The following is a 15,628-nucleotide window of genomic DNA, read 5'->3' as shown; positions in this document are numbered from 1 at the left end:
CAAAACAAAGAATCGCTTTGCACAAAACCAGAAGGGATACACTGAAAGAATGATCAGAAAAGAATAATACATAGGAGTTGCCAGGCTGCCACCTGCTAAAGAAGAGGATATGTCACCCGTACCTGCTGCTGGAATTTCTCCCCGGGCAGAGGAAGTAGTGCATGAATACCACAAGATGCACAACTTCACTAACAACCAAAGGATTAAAACCATAAGAAAACTACTGTGCAAATACCTACCAGAATGGCAGACATGGAGACACAGTATCAAATATCAGCAGGATGTGGAGCAATGGAAAGCCTGGTGCGCAGCTGGGGGTGCAACCACTTCTGAAACAATCGGGCCTCAGAGAGCGAAGTCTGTGCACACAGACCCACAGTGTTCCTCCCAGCTTAACACAAACCCCCCAGCCCTGCACCAGGACACATGGACATGGACTCTGCAGCCACAGGAGCCAAACCTGAAAGAACCTGAAGGCCATCACAAGCGGATGCAGAAATGAACGATGCACGCTCCTATGAAGGAATATTCCACAGCAATGGAGTACATTTTGTTTAAAGGTAGGCTATAAAAATTATTTTTAAAAAAACCTATATTCACAAGATGAAAGAATCTATAATTCTGGCACCTAGGGATTGTCAAATGCTCCTAAAAATAGATTGTTGTGGAAGTGTTTATTGTAAGGAAATTGACATATTCTCTAGGAAGGACGGGGTGAGTGGGCCTGCTACATTTTCCACACTGAAGACAATTACAGGTTTTGATTCTACTTCTGTTAAATCAAGTGGGGTTTCATTGGATTTCTGCTACTGCGGAGATCATCAAATTCTGGGTAGCGGTCAGGAGAAAATTAGTCATAGATGTTCTCATGTAATAATTACTGTTGAAAGTGTAAATGATCCATTTATCAGTAAGACTGAGAATAGAATAACTGGTACATTACTTCATATGAGATTGTATGTTCTACTGTCCCTAGGGCTCCAGTGAGTGTGTATTTTGAATCTGAAGCTCATCCAGATCAGAGGATGGAAAAAATGGCTAGGTGTGATATGGCTAATATAAATAGTATGCCTACATTTATATGAATTCGTGGATAAGATATGGGAAGAGGAATTCATGTTGTGAGAGCCAGAGTTAAGGCTAGCATTGGGGCAATAATATATAAATTGATTACACTGATGGACATAGTAGTTCTTTAATAAGTAATTTGAATACCTCAGCAATGGGTTGTAGTCATCCATGGGGGCTGATGATTGTTGGCCCTTTCTGGATTTGTATATAGCCTATGATTTTCCATTTAGTTAATATGAGGAATGCTATGGTGAATTAAATTGGGTAATTTGTGAAAGAATGTTGATTATAAACATATTCTTAGAAAGAGGACTTGAACCAGTGCAGATAAAGGTTTCAGTTTTACATAATTACTGGGCTCTGCCAACGTAACAAACCCTGTTCTACAGTAGGGTATGTATAAATTAATTGAATGTCGATTATATCATCATTTAGTTTGCAGACATTTTGTAAAGTAAGCGTATTGCTCTTGTCCTCTCATACTGGAAGAAATCTGCAATAGACAGAAAGCAACCAGGATGACTCCAGTCTGAACTAAGATCACGTGAGACTTTAATTGTTGAACAGACAATTAATAGCGGTTATACCACTGGGGGAAAAAAAAAAAAAACCAGAATGGACTATTTCCATTCAAATTCTAAGGTGAGAGGATAGGAACACTTCAAAATACTTCCAAAACTACCGAACTATTGGGTGGGGGGGAGACACTGGGTTTTCAAAGGACCTGCCAGAAGAACAAGTTGACGTTCGGCTTTAAAAAGAAAGTTTTATAAATGATTATAACCCTTCAATAAAAAAATCACCAAGCCAAGGAATTAATAATTTACCTCTTTTTTTCAGAAAACTACTCAGTGAACATGCAATTATGGCACCAACTGTCCATCTTCCTAAACCATCTTGTCTACACCCTCCAGCTTCTGTTACCAAAAGATACGTGTGCATAGCCTAATCAAAAAAATAAAAACATTAAAAGCTGCATTATAGAGGGGTTTTTCCCCAGTTAGACTGAAATGATTTGAACCAATAATTACTGCAAATTGCATTAGGTTAGATGCAAAGGAAAACATTAATAATCCAAAGATTATTCTTTTGAAAATCTAAAAGCATCTATCCCATTAGTAAAACATATATTCACAAGGAGATGAGGAGGAGAACCTCAACAGCTGAGGTCCTGAATTCTCAAAGTACTCTTTTACGTGTTTCTATTTTCCCTACATAACAATGAGAGAAAGAGAAATAGTCATCATTCAATATACTCAAGGAGGATTATTCATTGTGTGGTCAACTCTGGCAAAATAAATATCCTAAACAACTTCCCCCTTGACACCTCACTGCCCCTTTTCACAAATTAGTATATAATCAGATAATAGTAGGATATATGCTAGGTTCTAACTAGGTTAGAAATCAGTTCAAGCTAAATCTTCAGGGGAAAAAACAGCAATAATAAGAGCAAACACCATAAAACAAAAACCCTAGACTATGCAAGGTCATGTCCGTTTTCCCCACAGTAATCTCACTATTTAGCATTCCACAGACATTCAGTAAGTATTTGATGGAAAAGAGGAGGGAGTGATCATTCACCTAAAGGGCAGAATAATCACTAAGGGTGCCTTCTGCCACTCTGATTCTGTACCTAGAATACTGTATGGCACACTGAAATAGCTCAGCCAAGGCTTGATCATCTTGCCTATCAAGTACACACAAAAAGTAAAGAATAAAATGCTTTCCATCAGTCCTCTCAGATTGGCTTCTATCTCTTCTCCAGAGGGGACACAAGAGTTTGACACACATACACAGCATAGCTTTACAGTGGCAACTTGACTTCCAGGGCCATCTCAACCTACTTACAGAAACCCATTTATAAAATCATACCTCTACAATGTATAGGAATCTGTTGTTTGAAACTACCCATTGCTCTAATCTACTTTATTGAAAACAAAAGGTAATTCATAACTAATTCACTTTAGAAATAATGTCTCAAAATCTCTCATCTTTTAAAAAAATTATGACACATAATATGTGTAAACAAATGTGTTCACTAATGACTTTTCATTCCAAAATTAACCATCATTATCATGGAAACAACAAATGATGCAAAAGGATTGTCAGCATCTACTGAATGTTTATTATTAAAGGCCTTGGGAATTTCTTTAACTATACTCTTTGTATAACCTGTGCATGTATTTTTTTAACTGTAGCATTGTAGAACACTATAAATTGTTTATTATTCATTACAGTAAACTGATATTCCAAGAAACCAAGTGAGTTCCCAAGTGTATGAACAAAAATTCAATTCCAAATCCCACAATCTCACACTCCCTCCTCTCTAAATTTATGAAACTATATTTAATATTCAAATGACCAATTTAAATTTAAATGACACATCCTTTTCAAAGTAATACATCTAAATTCATTCCACATTTTTTTTTTTTTTTGCTAAGGGTATTGAACAGTCAGGTATAACATAAATAAATAAATAAATAAATAAATAAATAAATAAATAAATAAATAAATAAATAAAACTATACACGCACACACGCGCACACGGTGTGTGTGTGTACGGTTGGCCAAAAACTTCGTGTTTTCCGTAGATCTTACAGAAAACCCAAATGATATATATATGTGTGTATATATATACATATTTATATGTTGACTTTAATAAACAGATTAAAAGTATGCCTAGGGCTTCCCTGGTGGTGCAGTGGTTGAGAGTCCGCCTGCCGATGCAGGGGACACGGGTTCGTGCCCCGGTCCGGGAAGATCCCACATGCCACGGAGCGGCTGGGCCCGTGAGCCATGGCCGCTGAGCCTGCGCGTCCGGAGCCTGTGCTCCGCAACGGGAGAGGCCACAACAGTGAGAGGCCCATGTACCACCAAAAAAAAAAAAAAAAGTATGCCTAAAGTAGCCCCATTCGAAGAACTCCTAAGTTTCAACAATACTACAAATCAGAGTATACATAAAAACACCCCTCTTAAAGGGCTGCTAAATGTAAACATCTTTTTATGGTGTGTTAATATGATAAAATTAAAGAATGATCTATTTACCTCAAAAGGTGCACCTTTTAAAAGACTGACCAAAAAGTATGCTTTACTTCCAACTAGAACTGACAAATTGAGAGATCAAATTAGCTTAATTTTTCAGGCATAAACAGTCTTTAGATGTTCAGAAAAAAATGTTATTTAAGTGGGAGAAAAAATAACACACGATTACAGTGTAAATATTTATTAAATACATTCAGTTAACTTACTGTGCACCTACTATGTGTTAGTCATGGTGCTAAGAACAAGAGACAATTCATACTCAGTGTATTGATTCTGCCTTTTTATTTTCTGTATGTTGATGCTTTGACAGATGGGACCTTGCTTAACCTGGAAAGACTGGCCCTCTTATGGATAGCCAATTCCGAGAGATAGAAAATGGCTGCCTTTGAGCACATATTTCATACACAAACTAAGTGATCCAGAGCTCTTATTCCAACTATCAAGCTCTTACACTCCATGCCACTACCTCCCTTCTCCTAGCTAACCTAGGGCCAGGTACCAGACAACTCATGACAGTCCCTACACCCTGTAGCCTACTAAAATTACTCCAACTTGCCAATCCTAAACCGGCTGACCCTTGCTTTCCCATCCCTTCCCACAGAAACCACAATAAAGGCTCTTGCCCACATTTCCCCCTCTCTCCCTCTATCTCTTGACCAACCCTGGTGTTTCCCCATGGGGTTCTGTGTGGTGTGGTATGCTCCTTCCTCTTGGGAACTGTGAGTAACAAAAACCTTCAGTGGCAATTGTCCCTGATCTGCTGGCCTTGCCGTATCTGAAAAATATTAACACCTACAATTTAAAGCACCCAGGGTCTACTATGAAGGCTTTTGTATTTCGTAATGTTTACTGAACAAATAAATGAATGAATAAGCCAAGAATGAATGCTGGCAGCAAACACGCAATCAAAAATTAAAGACCTGGGCCTCCCTGGTGGCGCAAGTGGTTGAGAGTCCGCCTGCCGATGCAGGGGATACGGGTTCGTGCCCCGGTCTGGGAGGATCCCATATGCCGCGGAGCGGCTGGGCCCGTGAGCCATGGCCGCTGAGCCTGCGCGTCTGGAGCCTGCGCGTCCGGAGCCTGTGCTCCGCAACGGGGGAGGCCACAACAGTGAGAGGCCCGCATACCGCAAAAAAAAAAAAAAAAAAAAAAAATTAAAGACCTGAATTCTAGCATTTTCAATATGTGATAAGTTGGGCAGCAGCAAATTTACAATGAGTAAATTATCCGTAACAGTATTGCTAGATGAAAACTAGTAACTGCCTGATTCATCTCAGAGAATAAAACTGACTCTCCCTTGAAGGCCTTACTTTCCTAGGACTTATGCTCTATTCTCAGCCTAGCTCTCCAGCTTTATTATTCTTACTCCCTTCGCTCTAATGGCTGCCACACTGGCCTTCTTTCAGTTTCCTGAAGGTGCCCTCACCCCTCCAGCTACAGAACCTTTGCCCAGGTTGTTCTGCCTTTTTGGAATACTCATTCTCTCTCAACTCAATTAATTAGAGTTAATTTCTCTCAGCAAACTAGAGTTAATTTCTCCTCTTCATATCTCAGCAAACATTTCTTCAGGAAAGTCCTTCTGTACTGCATTAATGCCCTAATCTGGCAGCTGCACAGTATCCATGTCAACTGTTATCACTTTTATTCTGTAGTTCTATAATTCTTTAACTTCTGTCCTCTTCACTTGACTGTTACCCCGCAAATACAAAAACCACATTTATCCTCATACTGTTCCACTGCTACTCATTAACATTAGGATATTAGAAAGAAAACAGGTAGCTGGAATGTAATTAAAATAAAGCAGTTTTATGCCTCATTGGTCAAAGTATTTAGAGAACATTCCTGGTAATAAAGAAATAATCTCTCGGACGCTCCACCACATGCTCTGAGGTCGATTAAGGTCTGTGCCTGCACCAGTGCTGGCTAGCAGGCTCACCAACCTGCAGGCGGGGGCTACCAGGCGTGGAGCCAGGCACCAGTGGCATTGGGAAACCCAGTTACCAAAACTGACTCTAGATGAGAGAACCTAACAGACCAGTAACAATGGAAGAAATTGAGAAAGTTATCAAAAAGCTACCATCCCCCAAAATACCAGGCCCAGAGGGTGTTACAGGTTAAAAAAAAAAAATCCTTCATGAAGAAAGATCTTAAGCAACATGATGAACTCAGAAGCTCATGAAAAGAGGCCACCAATCCTAATGTTTTAAAAACAAGATACATCACCTCATATTGCGAATGTTAGTGAAATGAAGCATTACTTGTGTGGATTCTGTGCAGCTTTCAACAATGTAGCAATCATTGGGCTTCCCTGGTGGCACAGTCGTTAAGAATCCACCTGCCAATGCAGGGGACATGGGTTCGAGCCCTGGTCCGGGAGGATCCCACATGCCGCAGAGCAACTAAGCCTGTGTGCCACAATGCTGAGCCTGCACTCTGGAGCCCACGAGCCACAACTACTGAGCCTGTGTGCCACAACTGCTGAGCCTACACCCTGGAGCCCGCAAGTCACAACTACTGAGCCTGCGTGCCACAACTACTGAGCCTGCGTGCCACAACTACTGAAGCCCGCACGCCTAGAGCCCGTGCTCCGCAACAAGAGAAGCCACCACAATGAGAAGCCCATGCGCCACAACAAAGAGTGGCCCCCACTCACCTCAACTAGAGAGGGCCTGCGCACAGCAATGAAGACCCGATGCAGCCCAAAATAAATAAATAAAAAAATTTTTTAAATGTAGCAATTGCATTTCCCATTGGAAGGTCCTCTTTTGGCAAGAGCTGTATGAAATCAAAACCCAGGATGCAGTACTTCAGTTGAGAAGGGATGGATTTCAAAACTTGCACCATGGGGCTTCCCCGGTGGCGCAGTGGTTGAGAGTCCGCCTGCCAATACAGGGGATACAGGTTCGTGCCCCGGTCCGGGAAGATCCCACATGCCGCAGAGCGGCTGGGCCCGTGAGCCATGGCTGCTGAGCCTGCGCGTCCGGAGCCTGTGCTCCGCAACGGGAGAGGCCACAACAGTGTGAGGCCCGCATAATGCAAAAAAAAAAAAAAAAAAAAAAAAAAAAACTTGCACCATGGAATCCTTCCCCCATTAATGGAGAAGGCAACAACACTAGCACTTATGTTTGGTCTGTATGAGGATTTATCTTGCCTTCTCCTTAAGCACATCAGTACTCCAGAGTTTGCAACCGGTAGGTAGCATGGCAGCAGTACTTGCAGGGATAACATAAAGCAATTTTCATGCCACCGGAACGAGTTCAAACATTGCTTCAAGACCACAAGTATCATGACAAATTTACACTTGTCAGGCTTTCAAGGCACCAAAATGCCATGGAATTAGAGAGTGTTATCAAGGCCTGGTGCCTGTTCTTTTCAGTAATGGATTCAGCAAAGTCCTTTTTTTGGCCTTCGAGGTTCCATCAAGGAACATCTGCTTATGGCAATGACTCACAATGCTCATTTGGTCAATAATATTATCTGTGGAGGTCTATAGGGTGCCATGTTGGAATCTTGTTTTTTCCAGTTAATATTGTAAAAACTTAAATGCAGTCTCAGATTGATGGTGAACTTCCATCTTTCCCCAAGGTTTTCCAAAAACTCTGGTTAAAACAGGACAGGAATCTGACAAATCTTTTCAGAGGTGCCCATCTCTTGGGGCATAACTGATGCAACTTATGAATTCTTGTTAAAGATTATATGAAAGAAATCAGTTAAGTGCCACTTATCAACTGAAGAGACCAAAGGGAAATGCAGTTTGGCCTCATTCTTAATCGGCCAAATACAAGTTGGTGTCATAAATCCAGGGCACAATGAATAATGGGCAAAGCTGCTTTCCTTAAGCACCAACAAATTCAGAATAGACACATTCAGTAGGAAAAAAGAATGGCGGGGGGAGAGCAAGAGAGAGGCTGGGGACAGGGATGAGTGAATAAGGACTGCTGAAGAGCACATGGTTCCTTCTGGAGGTGACGAAATGTTCTAAAACTGATTGTGATGATGGATGCACAACACTATGGATATGCTAAAGAGTACTGAATGGTACACTTTAAATGGGTGAATTGTACGGTCTGTGAATTATATCCTTATTAAGCTGTTATCACACACATACACAAAAGATGTTTCTAAAACGTTTTTCTTGTGAAAGACGTAAAAAATTAAGAACTAATTTTTACTGAAGTAAAGCTACTAAAATATTAGGTTAAGAATTTACAGATAAAAGAAAATAATGTAAAATGCTAAATAAGAATACATGACCTAGGAGTAAAAGATGCATCCTATTTTAAAGGATGAAAATAAAATTCTGTCACATTAAATACTCACTTAGGAATGGTCAGTTTAAACCAAACATAATTCTGGTAAAACAACATATCCACAATTTAAAAATTTTAAACTGCTTTTTATTTAACTATATTTAAACTATAACAAAATATTAGTTTGGAACCTGTTACCTTGATTCTACTAGCCTGTTTTTTGTTTGTTTTTTTGTTTGTTTGTTTGTTTTGCGTTACGCGGGCCTCTCACTGTTGTGGCCTCTCCCCTTGCGGAGCGCAGGCTCCGGACGCACAGGCTCAGCGGCCATGGCTCACAGGCCCAGCCGCTCCGCGGCATGTGGGATCTTCCCGGACCGGGGCACGAACCCGTGTCCCCTGCATCAGCAGGCGGACTCTCAACCACTGCGCCACCAGGGAAGCCCATACTAGCCTGTTTTTAAAGCTGTAAAATGACTTAGAAAATTACCTTAGAAAATTTATACAGAATAATAAATTTCCAAATGCTGATCATAATATATACTATTCTTGAGATAGAAGAGAACTATGGAGAGGTACTAAGTGTCCAACCCAAATCTGTGTAGTATATCTGATACCAAGAGGACTTTATTATAAGGTAATTTCACCTGGAAAGCAAGCCATCATAGCTAAAAACCCTGTTGCTTTGTCAACCTCTTTTGAATTATTCAACTAGCTTAAGTAAAATATTCCCCATTAGTGACTTCCTTAAATCTAAAAAAAAAAATAAAATCAAAAAATTCAAAATTCTTAAAATGCTTAATCTCAGAGAACACTTATTCACATCTGAAATTCTTAGAACTGCATTAAAAAAAGGGGCTTTTAAGTTAGACGATGAATTGCTATTTCAGAGAACAGAGTCAAAGGAAAGTTTGATTATTCTCATTCTCATCTATGAAAGTTTTTGTTTAATCTATGTCTTTGGAGGAAAACATTAAAAGAGTTATATGTAAATAATGTTATCTTCATATAAAAATTAGCAGAAGAAAATATTACTCCCTTTATGTATAAATAATATGGACCCTAAGAAAGGGAAAAAATTCAAACTTGAAATTATTCCAGCTATAAAACAAAAAGGACACAAGACAACTGTACTGCACAACTACAGAAAGAAAAAAAAAAAGGATTGCTCTATGTTCAGAAGGTGACCAAGAAGATATACTAAGAACGTCTGGAGAAGACATGGACAAAATCATGTATCCTTAAGTTTAAGTGACAATGCAGAATACTACAAAAGATCATCAAGCTGAAGGTGACATGGCTTTGACATATGTGGTTAGCATATTTTTAATGAATTAATGAACAGATAAACAAATACTCAATATACTAAAAATGTCCTGAATTTAAATTAATGCATGTACACAGAGACTTAAGCTTTTAGAACTTTATAGTGCAGTAAAAGGATGGATGGATGAGAGAGAGAGGAAGAAAGGGATAAAATAAAAACAGCTAACCTCATCTATCCAGACAGTTTGACCTCAACATGTAAACTCATTTAATCTTTATAATACTCTCATTAGCAAGATATTATTAGTATCCTCATTTCAAAAACAAGGAAACTTAGGCACAGGGAAGTTATTTGGCCATGGTCATTAGTGACTAGTGGTGCTGGAATTTGAGTGTGGTCCTAAAGCCTACAGTCTTTAACAGATTTCTGAATATGAAGTAGTGGATCATGGTAAAAGATAGCTTAATACAATAGTTTCCCAAATGGTCATTCTTTAGATCAGTGATTCTAAACTGGAGGTGGGAGGTTCTACTGGCATCTAGTGGGTAGAGGCCAGAGATGCTGCTAAATGTGCTGCTATGAACAGCAGCCCCAATATGAAAAAATCATCTGGCCCCAAACTGTCAATAGTACTGTGGTTGAGAAACTGTTTTAGAAAAGTATTATTTCTGCATGTGAAAATCCATTATAATAAAGAAGAAGAAAATAACATTTCCCAAGGTAGCCTGATTCAAAATATCATTATCAATACATTATTCTCTAGACCTGCTTATTTCAGGCAAAGGAAATGTTACACTGCAAGGTCTAAAAGAAACACAGGAAGAGGAAATTACTATTATGTAGGAGGTTAACCAGGAAATATCACTGGGGATGTGGATGGGGGAAAAAATTTCCCCAAACTCCATCAACTATGTACCTATAAGTATAAGAAAGGTTATAATGGGAAATGATAAAACTGCTGACCTAAACGTCAACATTACCTTCCACTAGAGCAGGTGACTATAAATTTTCCTAAGTTATGTCATGGGCCAATGATAATGTGGCAAACTTAAGTTTTTTTGGTTGTTTTTCAGATGGTCACATTTTCTGTATCTATCAATGCTTCTTTAGTCATTAATCCATTAAGGACTATAAAGTTAAATCATTATTCTTTAAAATTCTATTACATTATTCAAGATTTTCTTGGTACTTAAAATGACATGAATTCACTACCGCCCAATAGATTTTTCAATACTTCATTTTAAAAACATAAATAAGATCTGATTTTCCCATTCACAAAGCTATCTCTTCACAATTTTTACTTTCTTTTCTAAATTTTTTGAATTTATTTTTCTATTGAAGTATAATTTACAATGTTGTGTTAGTTTTTAGTGTATAGCAAAGTGATTATATACATATTTTTTCAGATTCTTTTCCATTATAGATTATTACATGATATTGAATATAACCCTGTGCCATACTGTAAATCCCTGTTGCTTATTTTATATACAGTAGTGTGTATGTTAATCCCCAACTCCTAATTTACCCCCACCATAAGTTTGCTTTCTGTGTCTGTGAGTCTATTTCTGTTTTGTAAATAAGTTCATTTGTATCATTTTTTTAGATGCCACATATAAGTGATATCATGATATTTTTAAATTTGAAAATTTAATGCTTAAGAAAATTTCAAGCCTTAATAAAATTCTGTCCCTCAATTTATGCAGACTGACATGAGCCCCAGTCTTAAGTATTCTTTTAGACTTATAGAAGCCTTTTTTATTTTCTTTACAGACCCAACTATTTCCATAACTTAAGTATCAAAAATGTTTTTGAATCACACACATAAAATTAAATATTGAAGGCAACAGTATTATCATAAAAAGTGTAAAACAAATATGCTTTAGATACAATTAGGTATCTTTCTCATTTTTTTTTTTTTTTTGGCGGTACGCGGGCCTCTCACTGTTGTGGCCTCTCCCGCTGCGGAGCACAGGCTCCGGACGCGCAGGCTCAGCGGCCATGGCTCACGGGCCCAGCCGCTCCGCGGCATGTGGGATCCTCCTGGACCAGGGCACGAACCCATGTCCCCTGCATCAGCAGGCGGACTCTCAACCACTGCACCACCAGGGAAGCCTCTCTTTCTCACTTTTTAACCTGTGTCATTTCAAGTTTTCCCTCAATAATCTCAGTACTTTATGTTAGAGAAAACTCTAACATGCTGTATTAACCTTAATACTTTTTTTCCATCCATTAATTTACTGAGCAAATGTTTACAGTGTTGACTACTGCCAAAGAACAGGTTCTTTAACATTTCCATTTTAAAGGCCTGAATAAATCTCTAGTCAGTGTATTTCCACTAAAAGAAAGGGAAAGAGCAGTAAGTTAAAATGTTGGTAACTTCAATTTGATTTCCAAAAATAAATAAGACACCACTCAGCTTCACAGGGAGGAAATAATGTTGGTCTTCTGTACATCCACCTGGGAAGCAGCACACCTGGTAGTTCAAAGAGCAAGCTCTGGCATCAAGCTGCCCAAGGTCAAACTTTGCCCTATGACATGCCACTTGCCAGATCCTAGGCAAGTCATTTAACATTAAGTTATTTCTTTGCTCTATAAAAAGAAGACAATCATGCCTCTAACTGAGGACAGTTTAAAACTTAAATGAGATATAAATGTAAAGTACTTAGCAAAATATAATGCATATGGTAATGTAAGCATATAAGGTAGGGGGTCCCCAGAGAAAGAGAATCAGGCATGGCTTTGACATGAGAAGCCATTTTTTGCCTAAGTCATTCTGTGATCTAAGCCTGGCCACAATGCTTAACCTTAAGCAGGACTTGGTAATAATGATCTTAAGGGAACAAAAGAACAAACTGTTATCAAGCAAGAGAAGTAGCAAGAGCAAAGATAACAAATTAGTTGTAAAAACTCACAGTTCTGTTTCAATAGTAAAGACTAGCATGAAGCACTTTCTTGAACAGTTCTGCAGAATTTAAACCTCCTAGCCACTCAACCTCCAGATCAACTGGAACGTAAGGGATGATGATGTTGACCTTCACTGACCCCCATGACTTCAATCAACCAAAGCTTCGACTCTGTCGAACACCCAAGCACCTTCACGAATATGCATGTACCCTTAGCTTAAAACTTTCCAAATTTTGCTGTTCATGGAAACACTCCACTGGGAAAGATCCCCAGTGCTCTTCTTACTTGTTGCAAGTAATAAATCCTTCCTTCTCCCAGTCTTTGACTTGGTTCTACCTTTTGGCTCGACACCCACCAAGAGGCAAACCCGGTTTTTGGGTAGCAGTTAAGTGCTCAAAAATTATTATCTATTGTTATGGGATTAGGACTAAATAATTACCTGTGTTCTTAATCCAAATTACCATACCAGAAATAAATAATAAAATTTTTAGAAGAATTTCTAAAGCTAACTGCACTTATTTCACTAATTTATCACTAGGATAAATGTGCTCTAAAAATTCCCTAAGACAAAAAGATCTAATATATCATTCTTCTCACACAGTATCAAGTCTTAAAAGGCCTGCTTTTATGCCTTTAAAATTAAAAGTAGCCCCCAAAAAAGCATATAATGCCAAACAAAGACAGAGATAAAGGCAAAAAAAACAAACAAACAAACCAAGATACTCTTCAAAAAATGTCCAAAATCAAAGCGTTTTGTATTTGCTTTTGGAAATGAGAATTTTAACAAAGTTTTACCGTAAACTATATTATAATGACTTCATCCTTAAGTAAGGAGAAAACAATAACTTGTAAGCTTCTTTAGAGATAATCCAAAATAAATAACAACAAAATTATGTAACAAACTTTTGAATTACCAAGAGGACAATATATTTTATGAAGTGCTACTGACATTGAAATATTATATATTTAATATATTCATATAAAAAGAGGACCTAAAATAAGTCTAACAAAATCTGGTTATTTTAAAAAATGAGAATTCAGACAAAAATGGAATTGGTAAAATGAACATAACCAAGTTAAACAGCAGTGCCCACCACTCCACGCACATCTTTTTAGATCTAGACCAACACTTGCCACATCATTATGTACTAACAAAATTAGCATACATATGCATAAAACAGCACTGCCCAGCAACACACAGCAATACCAATGGCCAAAACAGTGCTAACATTTTGATGCTTTAACAAAACAAATTTTAAGAAAACATTTCCTCACCTATTATCAGATGGCAGAAGAGAAAGCAAAGCCAAAGCTGAAAGTTTTCTTCTTTCAGGCTGGGTAATATTGTCCATGCGATCAACCCACATTTCAATCATATTTCCCAAAAGCTGGTCCATCTGAAAAAAAGACCAGGAGGCATCTCAAATATTTAAAATGCTATTTACTTGTGGATAAGTACTGTTAAAGGCTAAAACCTCATAAGGAATGGCTAAAGTTCAATTCCAGCAAACCAGAGAATTGGAATATAAGAATTTGGGGGAAGCCTTGAGCTGGAAAAAAATAATTTGAGCAAAACCAGAAAATGACTCTAATTAATCTTGAGAGCCAATTAACTCTGAGAGCCAAATAGACTTGTTCAACTCATCTAGGCTAAGGGTCCAGTTGTTTGGTCAAATACTAGTCTAGATGTTGCCATGAAAGTATTTTGCAGATAAGATTAACATTTACATGAGTTGACTTTAAGTAAAGATTACCCTAGATAATGTGGGTTAGGTTTCATTCAATCAGTTGAAAGCCTTAACAGCAAAAACTAAGGTTTCCTAGAAAGAAGAAATCCCGCCTCAAGACTGTAACATAGAAATCCTGCCTGAGTTTTCATTTGCAGCCTGCCCTACAAAATTAGAAATTGCTAGTCCCTGCAATCATATGAGCCAATTCCTTATAATCCACCCCCCTTCTCGTGTATATGCGCCTCTACATGTGTATATTCTCTCAATCTCTCTCTCTCTCTCTCCATATACACAGAACCGGTTCTATTTTTCTGAAAAACCCTAACTGATACAGTTAGAACCTATAAAGTAAAACAGGACCAAGTGTACTCATCATGTAGACTGAAAGTGGGTCCCAGGGTTTGCTTATAAACACCTGTACACTTCTTGCACCTTTTAAAGAATGCATTTAATATCAGAATCTGTACTTCATGGATTTTAGTAATGTAAGATCAACCTTGAATTCCCATACTTTCCTACTTTTGTGCTTCTACATTTTTTCAAAAAAATGCTTCAACACATTTTTTCAACACATTTTGAAAAATAATAAACAGTCAAGGAAACACTTATTAGTTTAAGGCAATTATTTATACTTGAGTTCCCCAAACTGTGTGCTGTGTCCCAAGATGCCACAGTAAACTCATAAAATATTTAAAATTATTCAGAGAAACCTAATGACATCCGTCACATACTGCAAAAACTACTAGTTCAAGATAGTACCCAGTTTTAACATTACACTCCTTTTGATGACTTCATATCTTTGCAAAGTACTACCAAAAAATCAAGGTAGAACAGAAGATGAAAGTAGAGGTATCCAATATGATTCTAAGGTTTAAGAACTTGGGTGTTGCCCAATAGGCATACACATTCCATTAATCAGTAACTGTGGTTATTTAAGAATGAAATAAAGATATTATTCTTTACATTTTTGTGTATAATTTTCAATAGATACTAAGTTATTAGGACATGAATACAAATTAATTTGTTTGGATCTAACTACTTAATAAAAGGAACAGTTAGCTATTTATATTTCTTTTAGCCTAGAGGCATTGTGAAAATAATACTAACATATTAAGGGCACAATGAAGCAATACAGTCCAGTAACTGCTGATTTATACCATGTGTCTTCAATTTGTACTTAATTTGGAAACAAATGGCTCAGATACTTTATAGATTTACTGCAATTAATATCTAGTAAGCAAGATTTAAAAAATAAAGCATAACCATACAAAAGCAAATATCCAGTTATTAAAATGTAATATATACAACTAAAGCTATAGTAATATATGCGGTTGAAATGAAGATGCAATCAGCAAAGACAGGTATCT

General features: G+C 37.8%; 1 protein-coding gene and 1 pseudogene across 2 annotated transcripts in view; one reads left to right on the top strand and one right to left on the bottom strand.

Moving 5' to 3' along the window:
* Positions 1–15,628, bottom strand: part of IPO11 (importin 11) — a 205,747-nt gene that overhangs the window by 61,855 nt on the left and 128,264 nt on the right. For both annotated transcript variants that reach the window (XM_060092933.1, XM_060092931.1), the window contains exon 27: positions 13,807–13,928. In XM_060092933.1, coding sequence (XP_059948916.1) covers positions 13,807–13,928 — 122 coding nt within the window. The remainder of the gene's footprint in view (positions 1–13,806; positions 13,929–15,628) is intronic.
* Positions 6,104–7,813, top strand: LOC132485226 (mitochondrial nicotinamide adenine dinucleotide transporter SLC25A51-like; annotated as a pseudogene).

Source organism: Mesoplodon densirostris, chromosome 3, assembly GCF_025265405.1.
Source record: "Mesoplodon densirostris isolate mMesDen1 chromosome 3, mMesDen1 primary haplotype, whole genome shotgun sequence".
Classification (NCBI taxonomy): Eukaryota; Metazoa; Chordata; class Mammalia; order Artiodactyla; family Ziphiidae; genus Mesoplodon; species Mesoplodon densirostris.
Note: the sequence above shows the minus strand (reverse complement) of the source record. Positions and strands in the feature narration are given on the sequence as shown.